Source organism: Balearica regulorum, chromosome 21, assembly GCF_011004875.1.
Source record: "Balearica regulorum gibbericeps isolate bBalReg1 chromosome 21, bBalReg1.pri, whole genome shotgun sequence".
Classification (NCBI taxonomy): domain Eukaryota; kingdom Metazoa; phylum Chordata; class Aves; order Gruiformes; family Gruidae; genus Balearica; species Balearica regulorum.
This window is the reverse complement of record NC_046204.1, coordinates 8,973,717-8,999,699: the sequence shown is the minus strand read 5'-3', so window position 1 is coordinate 8,999,699 and position 25,983 is coordinate 8,973,717. Positions and strand designations below refer to the sequence as shown.

Below are 25,983 nucleotides of genomic sequence, written 5' to 3'. Positions count from 1 at the left end.
GTGTGGTTACAGCTGGAAATGTTGCTCAGGACCCCTCCTCTGCAGATGACCTGAGCATAGGTAGGTAGTGTGGTAATGGGACAGCTCTTGGGTTTATCTAGGGGAAGAACAAAGATGACTTTGGCAGAAGTCTCGCTGTCCCTCCATCAAGTGAGATGGGAGAAAACTCTCCCACTCCTCTCTGCCTTGATACAGCTTTGGGGGGTGATGGTTGTTCTATGGGGGGGAGAAACCTGAGCTTGTGGCCCTAGAAAATGTGCCTGGGCTGCCCTGGGATGCCTGTGCTGGATCCGGAGAGGAGCAGTGCTGGTGGGTTCAAGAGGTGGAGAGAGTCCTGCAGCACCCTGGGGCTTCTTGAGGATCCAGACAGCAGACCCTGGCCACCTCTTCTCCATGCTGGGGAAGTCTCCTCTGCATGCAGAGTTCCTGGCACTGCCAGCTTATACTGTCCCCTGCCCTCCTGGGCTTGGTAGAGGTGAACCATGAAGTCCCCTGCAGGCTGGTGCAGTTCAGGAGGTCCAGGCTGGAGTACACTGGAACCGGGAGGTACTGGCAGCAGGGTTGTCTCTGCTGTGTGGCAGCCTGTGGGGCCCTCCTCAGTTCAGAGATCCAACAAAATCCCCACTTGTCAGATCGAAAGGAGCTGTGTGTCACGGCAAGCCCAGTCCCACCGCTCCTGGTATTGCTGTTCCTGCTGTGTGAAGGGGTTACCACCTGTCCTGCATAGTTGTGTGGGGACCCCCAGTCCCACAGGAACACAGTAGAGGATGGAGAGAGGCATGACAGTGTCCCTAGCCCACTTGGAAGACTGCTCCCCCCTTCAGATGGGGGAAGGAGGCAGCAGGACCACCGAGGTATCTGGAAAGCCACATTTCCACTGATGCTGAAATCAAAGAGATGCTGGCAGGGCTCCAGGTCCTGGTCTGGTGCCCTTTTTCCTGCTCACCACCCTGCTGCCCCTTTGCCAGGGTAAGTGTCAAGGAATGCCCAATGCAGGTCTGCAAAGCTGGTCATCAGAGATGCCTCCTAGGGCCATTTGTGTTCAACAGCTGGGATCTCATGGCCTGGATGCTGCTCAGGATCTTCTTCTGGTGGCCCATCATGGTGATACCCAGACTCCGAATGTCCCTGGAGATCAAGGACACTGTCAGACACCCCATGGCCTGCCCTTGTGCCGGACCCCACAGAGACACTGCTCCTCCCCATGTGCGCACCCCAGGGAGCAGTCCAGGACCCTGCGCCTGGCTTGTCTCCACTCGCCCACCAGCACAAGGCTGCTGCTGCTGAGGGACTATGGTCATCCTTCCAGGGACAGAGAGGCTGCCATTCACTTGGGCACATCCTCCCGACAGCCCCAGGGAGGAGCAGGAGCAGGAGCAGAAGGGGGATCACTCCTGACAGGTTAGCAGGTGACAAGATCGATGCTCTGAAATTGGATTCAGTTTTAGCGAGATGCTCTCAGATAACTCAGTCAGAAAGACGGATGGATGATGAGCCTTCCCCACTCAAAAGGTTCCCCAATGTGCATCAGAAACAAAGATCAGTGTCAGCTCAATCCCACAGCAAAGGCCCCAGGTACAGCCCCTGATCAATGCAGATGACAGCCCTCTGCCTGCCTCTCTCCACCTTCTTTTTCACTGTCTCCTTCTCTACCTGTCCATCTTGACCAAGGTGTGCACTGCCACGTACTTAGTCATGGGAACTAACGTCCGGCAGCCCCAAGCCTTTGACAGGGAACAAGTCTCCTCAGAGGCAGGAGAGGTTGTTGCCAGCCCTGGCACTAATGCTAACACCAAGGGAGGGGGAATGTAAGCCCAGGCTAGGAGCAGGTATAGTTGCTGTCCTTTCTAGTAACACTTGGAGCATCACCCACCCCAGAGAACCCCTAGACAGGTGGCAGAGCAAGTTCCTCACAGCAGGAGGATGAGGACAGGTGGTGGGAACGTCTTCCCCGGCCCTCCTTATCCTAGCCCTGGGCACTTGGCTATGACCTTCCACTCGCACCAAGGCCCTGGATGGTGCCTCCCTGCCCAGCTGCACTGAACAGGGAGCCAGTCCAGCACACTGGGTTCTGAAGAAGCTCTGAGTGCCCCCCAGCTCTGTTTGTTTCCCCATGATCCCAGAGAAGCTGCGCAGTATGGCATAGCCACACTCTGGTCCAGATATGCTTTTTGCGGAGGAAACAAAGGGGAGAAAGGCAAGGAGAAAGCAACCTCATATCTGACCCTGCTTTGAGCAGGAAGTCAGATTAGATGATGTCCTGAAGTGCCTTACAACTTGAATTATCTATGACCCTATGATGACATTGGACCACGGAGCACCAGAGATGACTTGGTACTCACACCCTCTCAGTACAACTCCCGTACCTTCTCTCAAAGGTCAGCACAGCTTTGGACATTGTCCCACATCTCAACATGAACCTGGTATGGTTAGGTTACCCTGGCTACATTTTCTTAGGCCTGTGTCTTTGGCTCAGGGGCCAACTAGGTTGAACAAGCCAAGGCAGAATGGGACTAGCGAGATGGTGCAGGGCAACCCTGCCAGTGGTGTTTATTCTCTGGTACTCACTCAATGTTCATGCGCATCACCATGCCCAGGGAGGAGTACCCTGCCATGGCAAAGTTGTCCCGGTAGTGCCCCAGCCGGATGGAATCCAGCCAGTCCTCCACTGTCAGACAGCTGGACAAGTCGAGGAGACCCCTGTCAAAGGGCGTTTGGGTGAACCTGGGAGCAGGACAGAAGGGGTTAGCCTGGGAGGTGAGGGTCCTAGGTGGTCAGGCTGTGAGGTCCACCTCAAAGAGCCCATGACCCAGCAGAACAGAGAGGGCCCTCGCAGGCTGGTAAAGGCAGGCATGCCGCTGCATGGGCACTACTGCACACGTTTGACTAGACCCTGGCATGGGGATGACACGGTGGGAGAAGGCAGTGAAATGCGAGATGCTTCCCACTGCCTACCACAACCTGTGCCCATGGGCCCTGTGCATGTCCATGGCTGCAGGGAAGCCACCACCGCTGGAGCTGGACAGAAATACCCCTTGTTTCCTGCAGCCCACACGCTCTGCCCACCATCAGCTGTCAACCCCTGCTCATCGTGGCAGCTCAGGGAGCCCTTACCGGTTCACGGTGGCTGTGCATTTCAGGTTGTCAGGGTTGCGGATGAGCTTGTCCAGGATGCCAACGATCTGGGCGAAGCGTGGCCTCTCGCTGCGGTCCTTCTGCCAGCAATCCAGCATGAGCTGGTGCAGGGCTGTGGGGCAACCCATGGGGGCAGGCAGGCGGTAGCCTTCCTCCACCGAGTTAATGACCTGGAAGGAAGCCACATGCCGAAGTGGACCTGCACTCCCACCCGGCTCCGAGCACCCCAGACAGTAGCACGCAGGGAAGATCCCTGGTGCTGAGGCCATCAGATGAGGGAGCAGGGGGTTGTACACAAATTCATGCTAAATGACAAGCGCATTGCCAGCGAGGTGCATGCAGTCTCTGTGGAGAGCTGGAAGCTGGCTGGATACCATACACATACAAAAAATCACGGCTATGACAGCGGATTCATTAAGTGGTCCAACAGGCCTCAAATATTGCAGCCTCCCTCCAGCAGACAAGCCACAAGAGCTGCACTCTCGTTCAGGTGTTCTACAACCTGGGCTTGCCACCACTCAGCAAGGCTGGAGGAAACCGTGCTCAAAGGAGCTATGTGCAGGAGGTAGCGTAAGCCTCTGCATCCATGCCCTGTGACTAATACAAACAGAAGGGAGAGGGGGGGACTCTCAGGACTCCCAGAGCAGGGAGAAGGCAGGTAGGTTTATAGTCCCTGTAGGTAAAAAAAAGGAGTCCTGTGGTTCTGCAGAGCCAGAATATTCATTTTATTGCCTCCTTTTGGAAATTTTTTCTCCCAGGTTGAACTCAGGAATATAGCCTACATTTTCCTACAGTTTTTATGATATTCTTGAGGTAAGGGTGGCTCCACAAAACTCTGACAAGCCCAAAGCCTACTGCAAGTAGTCCAGAGCCTGGAGCTCTCATGTGGGCAGTGGAAGGGATGGACCCCCAGCCTGGGGTGCAGGAGGGACTGGCAGGCTCACACAGTGGGCCTGCAGCGAGCCTAGGGAAGCCCTGACCCCTTCCAGGGAACGGGAAAGGTGGCACAACACGTGCTGAAGCTCTCCAGCCAGCAGAAGGGCTTGTACAGAGGAGCAGACAGGGATGGGGAGACCCACGGCACACACAACCAGGCACAGCCAGGAGTCACAGTGCTGCAAAGGGAAAGGTTGTGTGGTGCAATCATGGGCAACACACTGATGTCCCCGCTGAGGGGACAAGCACACTTGTGAGGAGATGTGGATGTGAGAAGAGGCAAGGGCTGCTCTTTGAGTCCCTTTTCCCCAGCACCCCCTGATAGGCTGGCTTGGGTGAGGGCAGGAGGAGAGGTAGGCTTGCCACCATGCTGCCCCACGCCCACTCACGTCCCGGTTGGTCATGTTCCAGTACGGGCGCTCGCCGTAGGCCAGCACCTCCCACATGACGATGCCATAGCTCCACACATCGCTGGCCGAGGAGAACTTGCGGTATGCGATGGCCTCTGGAGCCGTCCAGCGAATAGGAATCTTCCCCCCCTGAAAAAGTGAGCAACAGTGGAGGCTCAGGCATCCCTACCCCTCTGCAGCTGGGAGAGCAGATTAGACAATCGATACGCTGGGATGGCATCTTCTGGAAAGGACTGATATAAGCCTAGAGGTGTACCTGAGGGATGACTTCAAGGTATTTCCAGCAGAGCAAGAAGAAAGCTATGCTGTTTTACAAGGTCATCTTCATGCACAATTCTGGCCCTCAGTGCTCGAGAGAGGAATTCAAAGTGATGTGGGGGAGCTGAGGGCTACCAGAGCACAAAAGCATGGAGCTGACCCTGGGCACAGGCAGAGAGCCTGACTTGAGCAGACAAGGAGAGCGATGGCTTGTGCTCCCTGTCCATTACTGCTTTGGCAGGCAAGCACTGAAGAGGAGGACTTGTTCAATTAAAGGACCATGCTGACAAAAATCAGCAATAAATGGGCTAAGAATAAATTTAAGCTGGAAATGTGTTGCCGGCCATTTGAAGAGGAAAGTTGTGGCCCAGAGAATGCAGGGTGGGTTTCCCAGAGCAGCCAGGGCAGGCGTGATGTGCCTGGGAACACCTTTCAGGTATCCCTGTCTAGGGTGAGTTTCTTCCACCCAGCTGAGTCCTGCCTGCTCTGGTGCAGTCCTTGATGGGGACTGAAGGTGAATGATGTCCTCTGGGAGAGTCCCTTTGGGGAAGGTCTCTCCTGAGCAGTTTGAGGACCACAGAGGAGGAACACAGGATACTATCTTATCACAAGTTTCTGAACAAGAAAACATCCTCAGTTCAGCACCGTACCATAACACCCACCTACTGACCAACGGCTCTAGGACAACTGAAGGAGTGGATGGAGCTATGCAGTCTAGGGAAGGACTCCAATGGGGACATGGGAGCATCCCTGTGCGGTGGGCACACATACCCACAGGAGCTGTTGGCGGGGAGGTTTAATCAGCTCCCTGCTCTCCTATCTTGCTTCTCTTTGTTCACTGCACACTTCAGTCTGGGTATGTCCCTGTATGAAGGACAATGCATTAAGGTTCAGAAGCTCTTTGGGTTCATGCTCTTGGTCCAGATATCACCATCTCCATTCTGCCCTGCCTATCTTGACTTGAGAGTGTTTAACTTTTCCATCTGCTGGTGGCCTGGGACAATCACCATCAGTAAAGATCAGCGAGACTGCAACGCTAGGAGCCACGCACCGTCGTGGTGTATGCAGCATCGGGGTCATCCTCCAGGATGCGGGAGAGGCCAAAGTCAGACACTTTGCAGACCAGGTTGCTGTTCACCAGGATGTTGCGGGCAGCCAGGTCCCGGTGCACATAGCCCAGGTCAGACAGGTACCTCATGCCTGCTCCGATGCCGCGCAACATGCCCACCAGCTGGATGATGGTGAACTGCCCATCATGTTTCTGGAAAGGAAATAACCCTGAGTCCATTTGTGGTTTTCACCAGCATCCTGCTGCTGTTAAACTAACCCCTTAGTACCTCTTATCTTTGGCTTAGTACCTCCTCCAACCCCGGTGCCTCTCTCTTGTTCCCTCAGCCCACCTCCTGCCCTCACAGCACCTCCGACACACTGCTCAGGCAGGTGCCCCTGCCTTTGCAGTGCTGCTCCGGGGAGCTGGCCACAATGCCCTGGAGTCTGGGTCTGCTGGAGACGTGAGAGCCCTGAGCACACTGCTCTTCTTTTACACAGGCGTTGCAGTGGCCTTGAGGCTGAGGAGCAGGAACCAGCCTCTCCTCCAGTGACTCAGCCCAGGGGGATGTGCAATGAATAAAAATACAAAAGAGCTCCTTACCCTGAGGAAGGTGTCTAGCGAGCCGTTCTCCATGTATTCAGTAACAATCATTACCAATTTGCCTGCAGAAGACAAGGGAGGTCAAGTGAGCAGTCACCTTCCTCTGGGAAGCCCAGTGCCAGGCTTTCACTGGGAGAGACATGAATCCAGGCCTGTGGATCTCCTGCAGCCCCGCAGAGCGGTCTCACCCCGTGCAGGATGGGCATGATGGTGGGGATGTGGCAATAACCCCGACACTTACCCCTCCCTCCAGGTGCCATTGATGTGGCTAGGTCAGCTTCATTATCCCACTGAAATTTGCATGCCATTAGCATAACGCTTTGCATCAGAATGTGCTTTTTCGAAGGAAGACTTCAAATTATGATTCAATTCAGGCAGACTTTAAAATAAATGCTAATGGGTAGGACATCTCCTAAATCAATGTCCCTGACCTGGGGCGCACTGCGGAGCAAGGAAGGGACCTGACACGTGGAAAGTTTGTCCTGTAAGAGAAGGCAAGGGGGTGGAGGGGACCCCAGGCCAACGGACAAGCAAGCAACCAGGGCAGCTGAAGGATGGAGTGCCCTCAAAGTGATCCCTGACCTCCCTCTCCCAGGGTGCCCACAGGGAGATATATCACAGCTCTGCCCCACCACAGGGTCCCGCCCCCACCAGCCACATACTCCTGGTCACCACCCCCTCCAGATGGATGACGTTGGGGTGGTCAAACTGCGCCATGATGCTGGCTTCGCTCAGAAAGTCCCGTCTCTGCTTCTCCGTGTAGCCTGCTTTCAGTGCCTTGATGGCCACAGGAATCTCCCTCTTCCCTGGCAGCTTCAGGCGGCCGTAGCACACCTCTCCAGACTCCCCTGCAAGGCAAGGGAAGGTGAGGGCACGGGGAGCTGCTCAGCTTCTTGCACTGACCCACCAGCACCATGGATCTCCCAGTCTTCTGGCATGTTCACAGCATGTTCCAGCCCCTCAGGACTGCTGGGCTCTTTGTGCATCGCTGCCTCCGAGTACAGAAAGGATTGTCCATCTCTGCTTCCAGTGCCACCTCTAGGAACTGGGCAGAAATATCAGAAACCACTTCCTTCTGGTGCCTTTTACTGAAGGCAATGGGCCAAGAGTAGTGATTACAGTGGCACTTGCTTTAACGCTTTTAATTACAAATTTGAGAGTCTCTTAGAGCGGCAGGTATGTCTATCAGCCAGGCTTCCTAATGCTGCTCTGGGGTAAGCCCTTGGGGTGCTGCTGCTGAAGTTCCAGCTCTGTCTCTGCCCTGTGCTTCCCTATAAGCCCCTGTCCCTATGCAAAAATTCCTTTTGTTCTGAAAATTTACCATTTTGCTTGCATTTTCATTTTCATCTTGTCACCCCAGATGCTTGCTCTGAGGTTTGAAGGCAGGGTGGCCACGTTGGAGCACCCACACGGGACAGGCTGAGCCATCTGCTGTGTCAGCCTGAGCCGTCGGTGCCACGCCGGCTGAACAGCAACCCTCTGCACCAGGCTGCCTACAAAGAGGTTATTTCATGCACTAAAAAACCCCCACTCTACCCATGATTTTGATCTCAAAAGCATAAGGAGCAGATGAAGCCCTGGCTGAGCATTGTGCCAGTGCTGCGCAGCCTGCTGTGGTCCCACAGGGACGGCACAACCTCAGACCGTGAATTTCCCTGAGCAGATGCGATGCAAAGAGGCAGCCTGGCCCAGGGACTCACCGGACCCAATGACCTTCTCAATCTTGATGCGGGAGGCCTCGATTTCACGGGTGAACTCGTGCACGGCTTGGCAGGGGTCCTCATACGTGTGTGGGTCCACATAGAACTTGGACTCAGGGAACTTCACTGCCAGGTTTCAAAGGGGAGGGAGAAGATAAGCATTTCAGGCAGCCCTGTTGAGAAGTAGGGGCCACCTATAGAGGATGGGCAGGGGCAGGACTTCTTGGGTCAACATGCTGAGGAGCCGCAGAAGTTGCATCCCCAAGGAAACCTAAGGCACTCTTTGGCATAGCAGTATCCTCAGAGCAGTCCAGGACCTGGCTGCCCAGGTGTCCTTCATGTGATTGTCCTCCTCCATCATCCCCCCACCCCCATCCCTTGCCTGTGATGAATTTTCCTCTCTTATGGCCTGCTGCTGTCTGGGATGAACCTGCCGCAGTCCCATCTCACGCTGTGCAACCCTTCAACCCCATTACCAGGATGCTCCCGGGATCAGAGCCCCCACTCAGCTCTCCTAGACACATCCTCAGAGGCAGGTAGTGGTCAAACCCTTCCCCTGGAAACCACAGCCGTGCCAGGGGGTAATGGTCCAGGTCCCTGCCCACCCACAGGGCTGAGGTCCTTCACGGCCCAGGGGCAGCAGCAGGGAGGGTCCTACCTTGCCCATTCTGATAATGCATCTTCTCCTCGTCAGAGTCCTGGAAAGCCTTGCTGTACCCGCAGTGCCTGCCACAGGGACACAAGGGTCAGCAGAGGTGCTCCTGTCTCTCGCTCCCACAAGCAGCCCAAAGGCAGGGTGGAAGGCAGTGGCTATAGGCAGCCCAGGAGGAGCTGGAGCTAACACTTGGTCCTCCACCAGCTGCATCCCTGCATCTTGCTGGACTGACACTTTGGCCTGGAGCAAGGTATTTTCCAGGTGCTCCCCAAGGCTTGGCAGTGCTAAAAGCTGCAGCCCTTTTATCTCCTCCACGCAGTGGCAGGTGTGCTCCACATGCCTGGCTCAGCCATGCTGAGATGTAGCAGACACAGTCCCCTTGGACTTTTCTGATGGAGAGGAGCAATCTCCACTCCTGACCTACTCCCTAGCTCATCCAGTCAACCCTTGCACTGGTAGCGGTACTGGTATTGCTATGGCTATCGCTACTGCTGCTGCTGCTGCTACTGCTACTGCTATTCAGCCTGCTGGCATGAAGGGAAGGTCTGGAGACTGCCTCTGCCTCAGGGAAAGTGGAGGCAGGGTGACCCCTTAATGAAGCCTCTTGGTTGCTTATTAACCCCTGACCTATGGATGCTGTGACCAACTGAGGGGAGGAAAGTTGCACCCAAGTTCTCCCATCCCTCCTGCCCCACTTGGTGGCAAGCCACACTGACCACCAGGAAATATTTACCTCTTCTTGCAGATTAGGACCACCAGCAATGCAACGAGGCCAGTGATGAGTGTCAGGCAGATCCAGACAATTGTCATTGTGTCGTACCGGAGAGAGACTGGAAGAAGCAGGGTAGGAAGGAGGTGAGCTGGGGTGAGGAGCACTCTGCTGAGCTCAGAAATTTCCCTACCCCAAAGGGGTCATGGTCTTCAAAGATAAAGCACCATCCCCCATCCAGCCCCAGCTTTGAGGGTCTCCCAGTTTACAAGGACCACTTACACGTTTGGAAACCTGGTGCAGATGTGGGAAAGCCATGGCGATACAGCAAACCAGTGCAGAGAGGAGTCTGGAGCCTCAGGATCTCATCAGGTCTTCCTGGCCCTAACTGCTATGTCCTTCCTCCCTATTCTTTCTAGTGTATAAGCACCTCTGAAGGAGGGCTACTTCAAGCAAGCCCTGCAGTCTGAAACCCCAGGAGATGTGCCTCCAGCCTCCCTTCCCACATGGCAGAGGAAAAATGGTCATGGACAAGGGCATCGCCATCCCCCATGCTCCCTGCCCAACACTTCCCACATCCCACAACTGCACACTCACCTGGCTTCCCCGTTTCCACCTCCACAGTCTGACTGAACCTCCCGCAGCCAGCTGAGGTGCGAGCCCGAACCTGGAAAATGTAGCGGGTTGCAGGCTTGAGCCCAGAGATGGTTGCAGTGGTGCCCTTGGATTTCAGAGTTGAATAGCTCTGCATTTCCTTGTCCTGGGGAAAAGCAACACCAAAAACCTTGATGCATCAGCACAGCAACGACAAAGTCTTCCAAAATAGTCCTTTGTGCAAGGCTGGCTGATAGCAGCAATTGCACCAGCAGGATTTAAACTGAGCTATGCTCCAAATCCACCACATTGGGACTGGTTTGCAGCAGCAAGCTCAGCGTTACCTTCTCATAGTACTTGATCTCGTACTCCAGGATGATGCCGTTGGGCTGGTCTGGCTCTTGCCACAGCAAGGTGACGCTGTTCTGGCCCGTGCTCTCCTGGCGGAGCACCACCACCTGGGACGGGGCTGGGGATGCAGATGGCATGTCATTAGGTGTCTGCTGGTGGGGGTCCTGCATGGGTGGGGGCAGCAGGACACAGCAGCAGGGAAGGGTGGAACTGGAGCCCCGTGCAGGCCCCCTGAAAACAGTTTAAACCATGTTTCCACTTTCATTACAATTGTGTGGGGATGAGTGCTGTGAAGAATAGGAGAATTGCAAACAGGCTTTTGTTCGCTTCAGTTGCCTCAATCTTTTTCCCATAGAATGAGCAGGCTCCAAGGAGAGGAGAGGACTGTCCCAGCACGGGCAGGAGGAGGACACTGCTGCCCAAAAGGAGAAGGGGCTGTGGGGCTGGAGGTCCTGGAGATCCCTGGAAGGACCCTGACCCCTCCTGCCCAACCTGGGGAAGGGTGAGAGGGAAAGGGGAGATGATAAAGGCTGAGAGGGGTGATCAGGGACTGAGCATCAGTTAAAAGGTGCCCTGGGGGTGTTCTCCTCCCCCGAGATACTTGTCATCTGCCTGGGCCTGCGTTGGGAGGCTGTGAATTGGTCTGTGTACCTGCCTTGTCCAAATTGGCATCCTGCATTGGAGCTGCCAGAGCTGCAGGAGCCACTTTTTTCTCACAGGGAAAATCCCCCCTGAAAGGACCCCAGAGAGTGCCAACCATTGGGTCCAACTGATGGGAAGGGGTCAGGCACCACTTATGACCCTAACTGCTGGATGAAAAATGGGATGTGGCAGCTCTGGGGAAGACGGAGCTGCTGTCTGTGGTGGCTGCAGCTCAGGTGTGTTGCGGGACCAGCACAGAGACCAGCACAGCCCCCACAGGGGCTGCAGCAGCAGTGGGGCACCCAGGGACTGAGAGGCAGCAGTTTTAGCTCAGTTCATCTTTGAGCCCACTCCTCTGAGAAGCAGAAATCACTGTCAGGACACAGGAACGTGGGGAGCTGAGACAGTGTGGGATGGAGGGCATCAGCCAAACGCCACAGGCACATGCAGCACCTTCTCTCCAACCAGCCCCAGGGCATCTCCACTTCACCTGCTCCTGCTCTGCTTGGCTGCCCGGGGCTGGGGGCACAGGAGTGATCAGCACCCAGCATGGGGAAGCCACCCTGTGCAGTGCAGCAGGGGTCCCTCAGCCCCCCGTGGTGAGCAGGAATGCTCTGTGGTGTGCAGCAGCTGGAGCACCACACAGGCATGGCAGCTAAACCTCAACCACTATCAAATTCCCAACCCCACTGGTTTCACAGCACTTGCTCAGCATCCACTTCCCAGCAGAGAGGATGAAATGGGAATATTCAGCACTTCCCAAGAGCATCCCCCTCCGAGGCATTAGGTTAACGCTGCTCGTCAGCACTTGGAGGGATCATGCAGGAGTGAGCCATTTCCACGTGGGCTTGGCGGAGGGGTGAAGAAGTGCTACGGGCAGGCGTTAGTAACAAAAGAGCCTTGTTCTCGTGCCAGCCATGAGCTAACCCAGCAAGGCTCCCCGGGTTTCTCCTGCTGCCACCATCACCATGAGAGCAGAAGGGGCTCAGCATCATGGGAAGTTCCTGCAGGCTCGTTTCCAACCGGGAGGATTAACAAGAAGGGTCAGTCCCTGCACCGTCCCCGCTGCCTACAGCGTGCTCCATGGAAAGGGGCTTAGCTGGGCTCTGCTATGGGACTTGGCCAGGTGACCCTGGAGCGAGGTCCTGGCCCACCTGGGCTACAGCATTGCTCAGAAGTATTTCCTGGGGAAAGAGCATGTTACAGCAAGGGATTTGCAAAGATTTGCAATCCCTTTGCAAGGGATTTTGCATGAAAGAGACTTTTACCAGCAAATGTTGCTGTCACCTGCCAGGGGCTGGCATTGGTGTGAGCTCAGAGCAGAGCATGAACTGCTGCTTGGCCCTTTGGGAAGGGACAGAAGGCTGGAGGAACAGCCTGAAAGATTCATGCTCCACTTAGTGTTCCTGTCAATAAACAAGTGTTCTCTGTGCCCCCTGTCTCCTGCTGAAAAGGAGCCTCCACCAGCAGCTGCAGGCTGAAGTGGAGGCAAAGGAGGATGAAAAAGGATACCATGAACCAGAGAAGGGCAAGAGCTGCCCGGGGCAGCAGCTTGTCTCCAGCCCACCTGGCTCCCTGAACCCACCTCCAGCAGCAGAGAGGATAGGGGTTACATCTCCTGGGGGTCCCATGCCCATCACCAAACCAGCCCTTGGCTCCCAGGGCAGGTTTTGGCTCCTGCAGACACTGGCTGGAGCAACGTTGGAGCAACATCAGCATCACCCACACAGGCAAAGACTGGGGGGGTGTCCATTCCTCCTACCTGCCTGGTTTGTCGTGATGTTGGCAACTGCAGCTCTCCTGGACTCCAGGCTGAGGTCAGAGACGCCGTTGACAGCCTCCACCCAAAAGGAGTAGTTGGTGTGGGCCAGGAGGTTGGTCACCGTCAGTGCTCCCTGCACCAGGCTCATCTGCTGGGGCACGAAGCGGATCCCACTGCCGCACGCCTCGCACTGGCCAGCGTCCCCCGCGCAGCGCCTGCAGACCACGTTGTACACGATGTCAGCGCGTCCCCCCTTGTCCAGGGGTGGGCCCCACTCCAGTGTCACCGAGGTGCCATTTACGCTGGAGATGAGGTTCACAGGAGCAGAGGGGGGCCCTGGAAAAGAAGCAGAGGTTCAGGCAGAGCAGGGGCTGCTGAAGCACTTTGGGACCCATGGGGAGATGCACCTTGGGCAGCATGTACCTGTGCATGCAAGCGATACTACAGGGAAGACAGAGCTGCCTAGAGGAGGAAATGCTCCAAAGAGAAGACAGCAAAGACACAGACAGGTCTTGGGGTGAAATGCCATGGAGGTAAGGTGCTCTGGATCAGGATGGCAAGGGCCAGGTGGGCAAGAGCTGATGTTTGTTCTGGGGGAAGCATGAAGCTTTTGGGGGAAGAAGCAAGGTGTCCATGGGCTGGAGGGTGGAGAGCTGGACCTGCTCATCTAAAGGGAAGGGTAAACTGACATTTCCTGGGGAGACTAAAAATCTTGTGTGGACATCCCCTAGGGACACAAGTCAGATGTTGCTGACCTGTCTTTCACCCTGGCTTCAGCTAGCAGCCTTTCTGCCCTTCTGGACCAACTGCAGAGAGGAGGACTCCTCCTGGGATGCTGTTGTCCCCTTTTAATAGCATCAGGACCCTTGAAGCAGCCTATTGCAGAGAGCTGAGAGGAAACCATATAACAAGCCTGCTGCCACAGTCCACCCACAGCGAGGGACAGTGCAGCAGCACTTGCACTGCCCCATGGCCTCCATGGGTATTTCTGCAAAGGAAAGCAGCCAGCAAGTGGCTGGCACGCTGGCTGGTGCGTGAGCGGGCGAGCTCGCTGGCAGAGCCATGGTCTCGCCCTGCTCCATTGCAAGAGAGAGCCCTGGGAGGGGAGCAGACCTCCGAGACAGGCCAGGGATGTTTGGAGAGCAGCAGGACGAGGATGAGACAGAGGGCAGTGACGGAGTGCAGCTAAAGGGGTCTCGGCTCGTGCGCTGAAGGGAGACCTGGGGTTTGAAGGGCTGCTACAGCGCCTTGGGCAACATGCACAGAGGTGAGGGTGCATGCTGGGCTCAGCCAGGGAGCATCTGCGGTGTCTGAAGACGCGATACCTGCCCCGCTGTAGTGCGGACGGGCACCTGGGCAGCCAGGGTACTCACGCGTGCAGGCGGCCGAGGGGGGGTCCTGCACCGCCCTGTAGAAGCTGCTGTCACAGCGGCACACACGGGCTGCCCGGCTCTCTGAATGGCTGTGCAAGGGGCACTTTGCACACAGCTGGTCCCCAGGTGCTGACTTGTAAAATCCCAGCTGGCAGGCTGCAAAGGAGGTCAGAGGGATGCGCCTGGATGAGGAGCACCCCACAGCTTGGCAAATCCCTCCAGCGCAAAGCTGGACCCCACTCTCATCCCTGTCCCAGTGCATCAACCAGCCCTTCTTCCCAGTGCCTGGGTGAGTTCCCCCTCAACTGTCCAGCTGCAAAATGGGCTCTGCGAAAACTGCTTTTGTCTCACTCCCCAGGGTGTGCTTGCTGCCATCCTGGTGCTCATTCCCCATTGTTTCACAAGCAGACTTGGGTGCCTCTGCTTTTTGTGAGCTGCCTCCAAAGCTCAAGGTGCTTTCCTGCACCTTTGCCTGCTGCCCAGAGCTCTCCCCACTGCAGCCCCCACTCTGGGCCCCACCTGGCCCCAGGGCAGGGAGCACTGCGAAGATCAAACTGAGCAGCACTGGAAATCACCCTGTAAGCCCTTCTAAGAACTGTCATTTATGCAGAAAACAACACTCATCACTTCACAGTGCTTGCCACACTACTCGTGCTGGATGTGCCTGGGTGCTCAAGAGCATCCATATGGGTGGTTTAAAAAATTAAGAGCTCTGCACCTGTGGCATGGACCACATCCCTCTGCAAGCCCCAATTGTGCTGTTTATATGAAGCGATGAGTTTCCTCGCACAAAGCAAAGGAAAACACCCTCTCTTGTTTCATGTTGCAGCAAAATGGCAGTGCACACACGCTGCCTGCTCTCTGCAGAGGGACAGCAAGGCCAAATGAGTCAGCCTGAGTTTTTTCTGGCAACACGACCTGCCTTCAGTTGCTCTGCCTCTTCCTGGTCCTGGGGCTGTGCAGAGGAGCACACGCTCATCCCACACCGGGGCTGGCACTGGTCTGCTCCGTCCTACCCCCACCTCTCCCAGCAGCCCCTGGGGTGAATCATTTGTCACACAAACAAACAACTCGTATCTCATTAGGAAAATCGATTAGCTCAAGAGTGACATGTGGCATGTCAGGTATCTGTCTGGGGGTGGAAGGAGCTGTCGTCTTGCAGATTTCAATTCCAAGTAAGGAGAAACGGGCTCTGTCTGAGTCCCCATATTCATCAAGTACTTCTAGGACCAGTTCCAGTGATTCAAGCATTATTCCTAGCTCTGACTCATTTCTGGTTTTTCCTACTGAGGTAGTAATACCTACATTTTCCCATCTTTACCCCGAGTGTCCAGCTCTGCATACAGCTTCAGTTTTTACTTCCAAGCATGTAGAAGGGTTTTGTTTGCAATCCAGCATCCCCAGAGGTTTGGGTCCCTTCGTGCTGTCCGTCTGTTCTGTTTCTAGGTGATGATTTGTTTTCTTATTAATAACACCCCTTTCCTTGCCACAGATCTCCCTGGACTGATTGCTACCAACATATTTCACGTATCACACGCTGCACAGTAATACAACAGCCTCTTCATAACCAAACTATTTCCAGCAATGGCGGCTGAAGGCAGTGCTCCGGCCACACACATCCTGGTGTGTTGCTGGTTCCTCTTCAGACTCTGTCCCCAGCTTCTGTGGCACTTCTGCACTGAGTGCTACTTTAAAGACAGGGGAGCAGTACCACCAGCAGGATGTAGATGTGCTGTACGTGCCAGAGGTGTTGGTACCACAGGTTGGTATCACAGCTTGGTATAGCAGGCTGGAACAAGCAAAGGCCAGAAGCTCCAGAGTTTGTTCCCAAATTCCTGGTCCTCCACTCCCCAGAGGACATCAGAGCAAGGAACAGAAATGCCCAAACTTGGGGATGCAAGGGAAGGCAGATGTGACTCATGAGGACATTGCAGCAGCTTGGGGCTGGCTTTCCTCCCCATCTCTCTCTCGACACCTTTCACCTCCTGAAGGGCATCAGAAGAGGAGAGAAAGCAGGGGAGGCAGAGCTGGGGAGGAGATTTGCTGTCCCCAGCCAGCCCAGGATGTTTGCCAAGTTCTGGTGCTGACTGGTCCTTGTGATGCCACACTCCAAGAGAGCCAGGGAGTCTCTGCCTTTACCGAATGCCTGCTGCCCAATGCTGCAACACCATCCAGTCTGCAACCCCTTGGTTTTGGGTGTGAGACTAAGACGAGTGCTGTTACACCCTAGTCTCAGATGGAGACACATTTGGAAGGTAGCCAGCTGCAGAAAAAAACCCACCCAAATGTCTCAGAAAGAAAAGTTCCCAGTTTTTCTGAGTGGGAAAGGACGAAGACATGGCATGAGCGTGGCCTACCAGATGGGAACAGAGCAATGGGACAGCCCCACCGTCCATGCTGGGCAGCATGCATGTCGGGATTTGCTGCCTTCAACTTGTGTAAATCTCCCCTAGACCTGCAAACCACCGTCATCTCTACCCATGCAGCAACCAGCAACCAGGGACTCTTGATTCAAGAGGCACTGGAGTGGTTCCCCCACCAATATTTAATTAAGGGCAGAGAAATCAGTGCTGTATCAGGTATGGAGAGACAGGCCAGCAGGAAGGAAGGGAACACGAAGCGTAGCAGATTTGCACCAAGCAATTGTAATCACTTAGCATTTAATACTGTAAAAAAACCCCAACAACCCACATTAATTACCTGTAGCAATGATTCACAATTATTTTAGATGCACTCAGGGGGAAAATTATCCTAAATGACAAATTACAGGTGAATTTGTGCACCAGGGCAGAGCTGTTGAAAGCCACATCCCAGCACCTGGACAGCATGAGCACGTGAGGAGACCTGGAGAGCAACTGGGGCTGGGCAGGCGTGCTCTGGATGGGGTCACGCACCTCCGTGTGTCTCGGTGCTTGCTTTAGATGGAAGTCATGCAAAGCCTTTCACAGGCATGGGAGACAGGGCACCAACTCAGAACGTGCACAAGACATGGAATCATTACAGTACAGGATGACAGGGATGTCCTGCTCTGGATTGAGCTCTCTCATGCCAAGCCAATGACATGTGGACCTCCTGGGTTAGCTCTGGGAAGAGCAAACCAGCAGAGAAGTGTCCAGTGAGAAAAATTCAGTCAAAAGCACCAGGTCTAAAATCTACAGGGCTCCACAGCTATGGTAGTAACACACACTGCAGCCACCGAAATCTGAAGCCACCCACCATGGAGGTGCAGAACTGTTGTCCTGCTGTCTTCACTGCAACCAGGTACTGCCACCTGCCAGAAGTGCCCCCTCAGGAGTCCTGCAGAAGGTGGGGATTTCTTTTTTTTATTATTATTTTATGCAATTGATACCTTTGCTCTGTGTCTGAGGATCTTGAGTCCTGCCTCTTTGTGGACCACCAGAAGTCCTGCTACTGGTGACCTCCTTCTGTCCCCAGTGCCATTCCCCCTGCAAAACCCAGCCAAGGCTGCCTGTCCTTGCAGTTTCATCTCATGGTGTGGTTTTGCAGGTCCCCAATTATCACCCTAGCCTGTTGGGGTCAATACCATGGGGCTCCCACTGATATCCTCCCTGCACAGCACATCTTGCCTGTTTTTCCCAGCCCACCAGCCCTGGATCTCTCACGCATCGCCTGCCCAAGGGGACCCTGAGCAGCAGGCTTGTCTCAGAAACAGTGATCATAGGGAGGGCTCTGCCAGCCATCTGTAGTTCGGTCCATTTGTTTCCCTCCCTCTCTGTCCTCTGGGGACGGGACAACATCTGCTAATAAGCTGGCAGAGCTTGGGAGATGATAGATGAACCTGTCGAGGATACGCTAGCTGGGAACAAGTCGCTCTTAGTCTGAAGTTGCCGTCTGGGACCAGTGCTCTGCAGGAGGTCTGGTGGGACCACCAAGGGCTACTTTGATAGGGTGCAAATGTGAGCATCGACCCCGTGTCACTCCCTCTCGGCTTCATCCTCAGCCCAGGAGGTTTAGGCAGGGCAAGGGCACAGCTGGGACGGTGCCATGGGGCAGCTCCGTGGCACCGGTGCCATCAATTGCCCCCTTCCCTGACCCTGCAACAAAGCTGAGCATCAGCAAGGACCAGAAGAGCTGCCATGTACCTCCCTTTGGTGGTGCTGGGAAGAGACAGAGATGGAAAAAAGGGTGTCACAGCCACTGTGACAGCCAGAGACAGGCACCAGTTCCAGAGCCCTTCAGGCTGCGGGAGAAGCTAACACACAAATCCCAGCTCCTTTCAATTCAGTGATGCCTCCAGTCTCAGCTCGCACATGACACAGACACTGAAACAGAAGCACATTATTCACAGTCATGTCTTAAAAAGAGGCATCTGCCTCATTGCTCCAAACCTTGTGTTTTTGCAAGGCTGTGCTGCCCTTTCCCTGCAGTCCAGGTCAGCCCAGGCTCTGTCTCCAATTCGGTCGGTGGTTGGGGTGGGTTGGGGGGATGGCTGAGCTGGTTCTCTCAGGCAAAATCTTGGTCCCCAGATCATGCATCGCCCCACGGCCCTGCTGATGTTCTCTGCATCCTTTGTGTGCTGCTTGCCCCTGCACTGTCTCACACCCCCAATCACTGCCTTACCTCTAGCCCCTGAGCACCACCTTACAGCCCTTCACACAGCCCAGTTCACACCTTGCACCGCCTTTGCACAGCTCACAACCCTTCCCACCCCCAATACTACATTACAACCCATCACACCACTCTACACACACCTGAACTTGTCTCATATCACCCCAGACTCCACCTCATGTCACCTCGCCGCTACTTGGCCCTTCTTCACACATTTCAACCCATCTCACACTCCTTCACACCCCAGGATGTTGCAGAAAGGGGAACGGGGGAATTTTCGCCCACAAAGATTTTACAAAGCTAGCAAAACCCTACACATCGGGCTGCAAGCAAATTGCACGTGCAGCAAAGGGCCACCAGTATAGGGGGGGCCCTGCTTTTCTAGGTGGAGTAATTCCTCTTGTAGTGCTGAGCAAACTGGAACCATGGTGGTCCAGACTGGTTGCATCCCAAACTAGACATATGCATGGCACTGCCATAGGAAAATCAGCAGGTCTCGCTTCTTGCTTTGAAATCAGTACTGTTGAATGCACCCCTGACTTTGCCCTGCTCTTCTTCCCTGCATCTTTAAAAAAAACCCAACCAACCAAACAAAAAACAAACAAACAAACAAAAAACGACCCGAGAGAGAGAGGAAAAAAAAGCAGGAAACATCCAAATCCCAGTTTGCCGGGAGTGCTGCTCTGCTGCCTGGTGCAAATGTCCTTCTGCAGGAGGGAAGTTGAGGTGATGCTGTGCAGACTTCTGTTGGTGAGACAGCCTGGCACGCTCTTGGAGAGAAGGGTTTTTTATAAAGCTTATCTGGGGAAACGCTACAGCTTGCAGGAGTCAGATGCAAACAGGCAGCCTAATGCTAGAATTAGAAAAAAAGCTGTTCCCAAAACTCAGTCTTGTCTGAGGGGTTTAGACAGGACTATCCAAAGCTTCTGAAAAAAGTACAGTTTTCACCAGACCAAAACCAAACCAGAAAAACGCTGTGTTCAGGAAGGAGCGGGGCTGAGTGGGAGCCACTCCTGCGGATGACAGTGCTGGAGGCAACCCCGCATCCCTGCTGTAAGGCTCCAGGGAGCAAAGATGGATAAATGAAGAATAGGACACACAAAACACCAAGAATTTGATCCTCGCCCCTGCAGGAAAGAGTGTGCAGCTTTGAAGGGTATGTGATCCCTCTCACCACATGCATATGGCTATGGATATATACAGTGGGTGAGCTTCAAATAAGGGTGCCCAGGACTCCAGCAGAAACAAGTGAAGAGCATGGCAGGGGCCAGCACAGCCCTCGCCCCCACACAGCTGAGCACCACCAGCTTTTGGATCCCTTTCTCCTTCATGGGGAAGTGTCAGCAGCATCATCTTGTTTTCAGGAAGGGAAAGAAGTCATCAGACAAGAAGCGGTGACATGGGTGGGATCTGGACCTCATGCCAAGTACAGAATTTTGGCACAGTCCTACTGCTCTGTGGGATAATGAACATCTTCCCCATGCAAGGCAATCACACCAAGCCTCTGAATATATTGGTAGCTAATTTAAAGTCCCCAAATTCCCATTGCATTGCACCATCTCCAGTGTAAGCACTGGTGCAACATGCCAGGTCTTCCCTGCAGTTTCTCTAAACTCCCCAACAGCTTCCCAGGCACCTGCACACTGGTAATTCAGCACAACAACCTGTGTTCATCACCTGAACCTGGCCAAGCTCTGTGCAAAAGAAGAGTTCAAATCAAAGAAACACATTCCAAAATTGGTGAAGGTCTTTGAATGCTACCAGATCCATCCATTACAGTCCAGCTGCTCTTCAATACTTAAGGACTGCAGAGACTTACCAAGCACAAATGAAATTTCTTTCATCCCCATCAATACCCTGAACTCTAGCCTAGCATCATTCTCACCCTTCATCTGTGTCAGTGGCTAAACACAACAAGCTCAGAGGAAAACTGGCAAACAATAAAATATTTAGTCAGGGACAAAAACCATATTTTCCTGTTTGTGGGGAAAGGGCAGCTCTGCAGTTATCTCTGTCCTTTTTGTTTGTTCCTAACCAGAAAAAAAAGAAATGGTTTTACATGTTGGAGGACTGTTTTGTTATGTTTTCCTAGTAAATGCAATTGGCCGGTTGCTTGAGTTTTAGAGGGAGTGAAGGTGCTGAAGATACTGAGATCACCTTGTCCTGAACCCTGCCTTCCCCAACATGCTCACTGTGCTAAATTATTTATGCACACACAGCCCAGCAGACCTGGGATCCAAACAGACTAATTAGCAGCCACGTCTGGGACTGTAAGATGGAAGCCCTGGTACAAGACAAGTGAATCCAAGGATCCCAGCAGCACCCGTGGAAGGGGCCTCTAGTGCTTGGCCCAATCTCCTGATAGTGCTGGGATTATCCATAATACTACATCAGGGTGCTCATGGCTGTGTTTAGATTGGTCTTAGAAATCCCCAAGGAAGGAGATCCTGCTGCCTCCCCAGTGACCCATCCCAGGGCTGGACAATCCTCTAGGGGAAGAAGTTTTTCCTGATGTCCATCCCAAACCTTGCCAGCAATTTGTCTCTCTGACACATCTTTGCAGTCTGTTGCCATCTGAAGTCTGATACCTGGATCCTGAACAGTCCTAGCTTACGTGGTTTGGAAAACAAACTGTTGGGGTTTTTTTTTTCTTTTTTTTTTTTTTTGGATGCAGGGCTTTGCATGGGATAAACAGAAGAAGATATAATCTTACCAGCCGGTATTGCCTGTATTTTACAATGCAGCTGACTGGCTTGCAAACCAACAATGAAAATCTTGTGAGTCACTAAGTTTCTTTGATTTTCTTGCCTGGCATCACTGAAAGGACATTTGCATTACTCCCATAGCGCATCTTCGAAACTATCACTGCTCCTGCCCTTGAAAGGTTTATTTTGGTACACTCACAGCAGAAGCCCTCAGTGGTAGGCAGCCAGGGCATTGGTGCAGCCTAGTTCTGGGTACGACAGCCTGGTACCCTGCCAGCAGGCACAGGGGACTCTGAGCAGGCGTCACTGAGGTGCAACACAGCCACCAAGCCTGCGGCTCCGAGCTGGCATGCATGTACTGGGACTTGCGTAGAAAGTCTCCTTGAAATCCACACCGATTTGCAAAGAAACACAAGGCATATTCCAACAAGTTTGTTTGGAGTTGCAATGACAGGGTAGTTTGACACACATTTGTCTATCACCTTGATATATGGTACGTATGCCTCCAGGCAGGACCTAAGGGAGGTGGAGCCCAGCCTGGTAATGGGTGCCCCGAAATCCCAGGTTTGCTGGTTGACAGAGGCATGTGTGACCCCCAGGCACGTTTTTGGGGGCCCTGTGTATCTCAGAGCCAGGAAAAAGCGAGTTTGCTTGGACAAGACTGTCCTGCTTCCAAATGAGCAGCCTGAATCGGCTGTTTCATGTGAAGACAACACAAGGAGCCCATGGTTGCTCTGTGATATTCTTACACGGGTGGGGAAAAAAATCACTGTTAGCAGAAAAAGGGGAGAGAAGCCTGAGGCTTCACAGAGCATCTCAGACTTTGAAAGGGATATGGAATTTGGGGACAGACGGAAATGGAGCAAGGGTCTGGTGGGTTCCCTTAACTCACTAGCATATCTTTCCTCATCCCTGCATGCTTCTCCACCCTTCTGCACTGAAGCACAGGCTGTGGTCTCCCTGGGCAGGTATCCAGGGGCAAGCAGCATCCCCACCTGCAGTACACTGGGCAAAGAGATCCGTCCCCTCATGTCCAAGCCCAAGGAGAGCAGGTCACATGCCTCCACCTTTCCTCCCCTTCCAGCATCAGCTTCTGGACCACATCTGTTCACACGGCTGCAAAGGTTTGTTGCTGTGGTCAGGGGTCATCATGCAGCCTGGCACAGCTGGAGTCCATGTCTCTGGCCTGGCTTCCCCCATGTCATTTCGTCCCCCAGTGTTTCCAGGGCTTACCCTGGCCCTGTGTGGCTAGGGTTGTGCCCACCAGCACGGTACATGCGTGATGGGGTGCAGCCGGATGGGGTTTCCCTCCGCTCACACCATATAGCTCTGCCCTCCCATTGCCCCATCAGCTGGAAAGTCTCCACTGACTTTCTTCATAAAGGTCCATGGATGCAAAACTGTATTCACAAGCACATAATTACCAAGCTGGGTATTTTCTCCTCTTAATTAGCAATGCCGTGGTGCTTTAATTGCTCAATTAAAGTTGCCCACAAGGAAGGTTTAAGGTACATTAAATTTGCTGATTGGTTCATCAGCATGAATCCCACCAACTGGAAAAAAAATAACTGGCTTCCAGATTGCTAACCAGACTCTCCAGATCCATTTCCACCAGCCGTGTGCCACAGGAGGCACGAGAGAGCCCAGCAGCAGAGGGGTTTGTCCATGAGGGGCCAGCAGTCCTTCTCCTATTCCCATCTCTCCTTCAGTTTGGGAGCTGGTGGGGAGAGAGTCCCAGCAGTGACAGCCTTGCTCTCTTCTCCTTGTCCAGAGGACCCAGGACATTTTTATGGCTTAAGCAGAACTGGGTAAAGTCTGCCCCAGGGGCCAGATCCTCATTCAGCCACACACATCAGACCCCTCTTTAGTAGCTGTCCTCGCTCAGCCCTGGCAGGCTGCAAACACCCGTCCTCATGTGCAAATGGGCTGATGGAGCAGCAATTGCTTAATTGCTTAATTGTTGCTCCCTCATCACTGTTTTCCAGCCAAAGGCAACAGCCAAGCTGAAGCCCCTAAGCACCGAGCAGAGGGAAAGCAGCCGGAGCAATCAGGACACCCGGAGGCTAAGCTGTCTGGTCCCAAATTTTAACAAAAAATGTCTAAACAGCAAGTCCCACACCTGAAACCCATGGATATACTGCAAAGATGCTCTTTGGGATCTGCATTTCTGCCAAAGGCTCATCCACCTGCTCTGACAGCAAGGAAGGGGGCTTGTCCCTTCTGTGTTACCCTTTTTCATTTGTTCATTAAAGAAAAAGCTTCCTGGGAGATTTTCCGCTCCTGGAGGTCTCCGTGACTGGTGGCTGGCTGGCTGGCTGAGTTTGTGTCAGCTCCCAGGGAGCAGCACCGTGACCCGTAGCCATGGCACTGCTACCGATGGTCCAAACCGACTCTGTGCATGTACAACTTATGATCAGCTAAATAGCTTTTACCCCAGCTTTCCAGTTTTGCTCACTGAAAGCTGGTGACAGGTACAGCCCAAGGAATAATTCAGATCTGCTCCAAAAGGCCCGATGCAAGGGCCATGGTCCCAAAGCCACCCCAAAGAGGACCTGGCCAGGGCTGGTAGGAGGAGTGTGGGGAAAGAGCCACTGTCCTCACCTGCCTGAGCCTCCCTGTCCACTTCTCCATCCATCCGCAGGACATGGTACACGTGTCCTGGCTCTCAACCTCACGGCTGTTTGAGGAGGTGGCTTGTGGGTTCCTTCCCTTCCCACAGAAGCAGACCCAGGGTTAAAGTGCTCCCTTCTCATTTCTCTAATTGCACTGACCTTATTGAAATGGGTCTCTATTTGTCCTGTACAGCAGCTGCATATAAATAAGGTGAATTATGCTGATTGTCGTCTTATCTGATAAATTGCTGGGACAGATCCTTTTCACTTACGCTATTGCTTATTCTGCTATTTAGGCAGAGCAGTTGCTATTTGCTGTGTGTAAGAGATACTAACGTGTCTTGCTGTGGACTGATACCTTTCAAGGAGGAAAGAGCAGCAGATCTGAGGCCGGCTGTGGTTGATGGGGGATGAGGGGAGCAAAGTCCTTCAGAGTCTTGAAACCGGAGGGGAAAAGCGAGTGGGGCAGCAGGGCTGTGCTGCCCCGGGAGACAGACACCGAGGGGTTTCATCCTTGGGGTGGCTGTGGCAGAAGATGCCATGGGACTAGAAGATGGGAATTTTGGGAGCCAGCAGACCCCAGGACCCCATCAGCAGCTGTGGCAATTCATGCTCAAAGCCGGTTTCTGCCCAGTAAGGCACTGCAGCACCCATGCTCAGCCACAGCTGGAAAAGGGGGTCCTGTGCTTCTGAAGATAAATCAGACAGATGTAAGGGACAAATGTCTTGTGCGATGCAGGGCTGTGACACATCTGATGCCAGGCTGGCTGGCAACCTTAGCGTGGTCCTGACCCTGGTGACCCTGGGCTGAGATCTGCCCCCCGCCTCCCATGGAAAGTGGCATCCTTAGGGCAAACACCAGGACATCACAAGAAGATGAAACGTGTGCCTCCTGCCCAGGTAAGTGCAAGGGGTCAGAGATCCCCACCACCACCCTCCTGCCCAAAGGAACATCCGAGGTGACGGCTGAGAGTAAAAGGGATGAGAGGCAGAGAAGTTCCCTGGGTTCCTACGCATCCCCCACCCCGTCCCACCTCACACCATCATTCCCAGCTCTGTGGCACAGCCTTCCTTCTCCTCCAAAGGGCTGGGAACAGCTCTGGCCATGATCTGGTTTCCTGAGCTGTCTTCCATCACTCTGGCAGGTCCTTAGAAAAATGAACGTTAAAGAGGAGGGGGAGAAACCTCCACTGTTCAAACATCTTTAGCTTTGACAAATAAGGCGTCCGGCTGTGAAAGGCGAAAGGAAATTAATTTGGAATCACATTTTAAACACTGCCATAGAGGCAAAGTATCTTCTCTCTAATTTTTTTCCCCCCAAGCAAAAAATGAATTTCCCTGATATTTATAGAAAGATTATTAGGGCCACAAGGAGTGATTTATATCATCTCATCCCTGTGACGGAGAATGAAAAATTGCTGGGGCGACAGCCACTGGAATCCTGCTTTTGTCCGCCTGACAATTAAAACGGCTAATTTCCAACTCCGACAGATCCGCTGGGGTTATAAATCATTCCAGAAAGGCACTTTTCACTGTGAAAAATGAACTCTGCCCCAATCAAGCACGAGAAGCTTAGATCAGAGATTTGCATCTATTTGCTGTCGTGTGTAAATATATGTACTCCAGCTCCACACCCACCAAAGGAGATGCTAGGAAGGAGGTGCTGCCCATGATCGCTGATGCTGGGCTATCAAACGCCCTGTGCCAGGAGCTGCTGAGGACAAATGGGACAGGGAAGGCAGGAAGGTGAGGCAACACTGAGGTCAGAGAAAGTCCAGTGACATTTCTGTCCTGCTTCTAATGCCACAAGCCCTGGAGAGCTTCACGCGAGAGCATTGCTGGCTGAGCAGCATGGGTTTGAGTCCATTTGCTTGCAGAAGGGCCAGCTTCTGCCTCTGTCCACCCCATCCAGGGAGGCAGA

General features: G+C 53.7%; 1 protein-coding gene across 1 annotated transcript in view; it reads right to left on the bottom strand.

The window, feature by feature from the left end:
* Positions 1 to 695: 695 nt before the first annotated feature.
* EPHA8 (EPH receptor A8) overlaps positions 696 to 25,983 on the bottom strand; it is a 49,477-nt gene continuing 24,189 nt past the window's right edge. Inside the window, exons 4-17 of the mRNA XM_075773138.1 lie at positions 14,177 to 14,332; positions 12,804 to 13,139; positions 10,393 to 10,517; positions 10,052 to 10,214; positions 9,479 to 9,575; positions 8,749 to 8,816; positions 8,091 to 8,216; positions 7,053 to 7,238; positions 6,391 to 6,452; positions 5,791 to 6,000; positions 4,461 to 4,610; positions 3,115 to 3,305; positions 2,569 to 2,724; positions 696 to 1,128 (exon numbers count right to left, since the gene is read on the bottom strand). Of these exons, the coding sequence (XP_075629253.1) occupies positions 1,014 to 1,128; positions 2,569 to 2,724; positions 3,115 to 3,305; positions 4,461 to 4,610; positions 5,791 to 6,000; positions 6,391 to 6,452; positions 7,053 to 7,238; positions 8,091 to 8,216; positions 8,749 to 8,816; positions 9,479 to 9,575; positions 10,052 to 10,214; positions 10,393 to 10,517; positions 12,804 to 13,139; positions 14,177 to 14,332 (2,141 nt within the window). The 3' untranslated portion in view covers positions 696 to 1,013. The remainder of the gene's footprint in view (positions 1,129 to 2,568; positions 2,725 to 3,114; positions 3,306 to 4,460; positions 4,611 to 5,790; positions 6,001 to 6,390; positions 6,453 to 7,052; positions 7,239 to 8,090; positions 8,217 to 8,748; positions 8,817 to 9,478; positions 9,576 to 10,051; positions 10,215 to 10,392; positions 10,518 to 12,803; positions 13,140 to 14,176; positions 14,333 to 25,983) is intronic.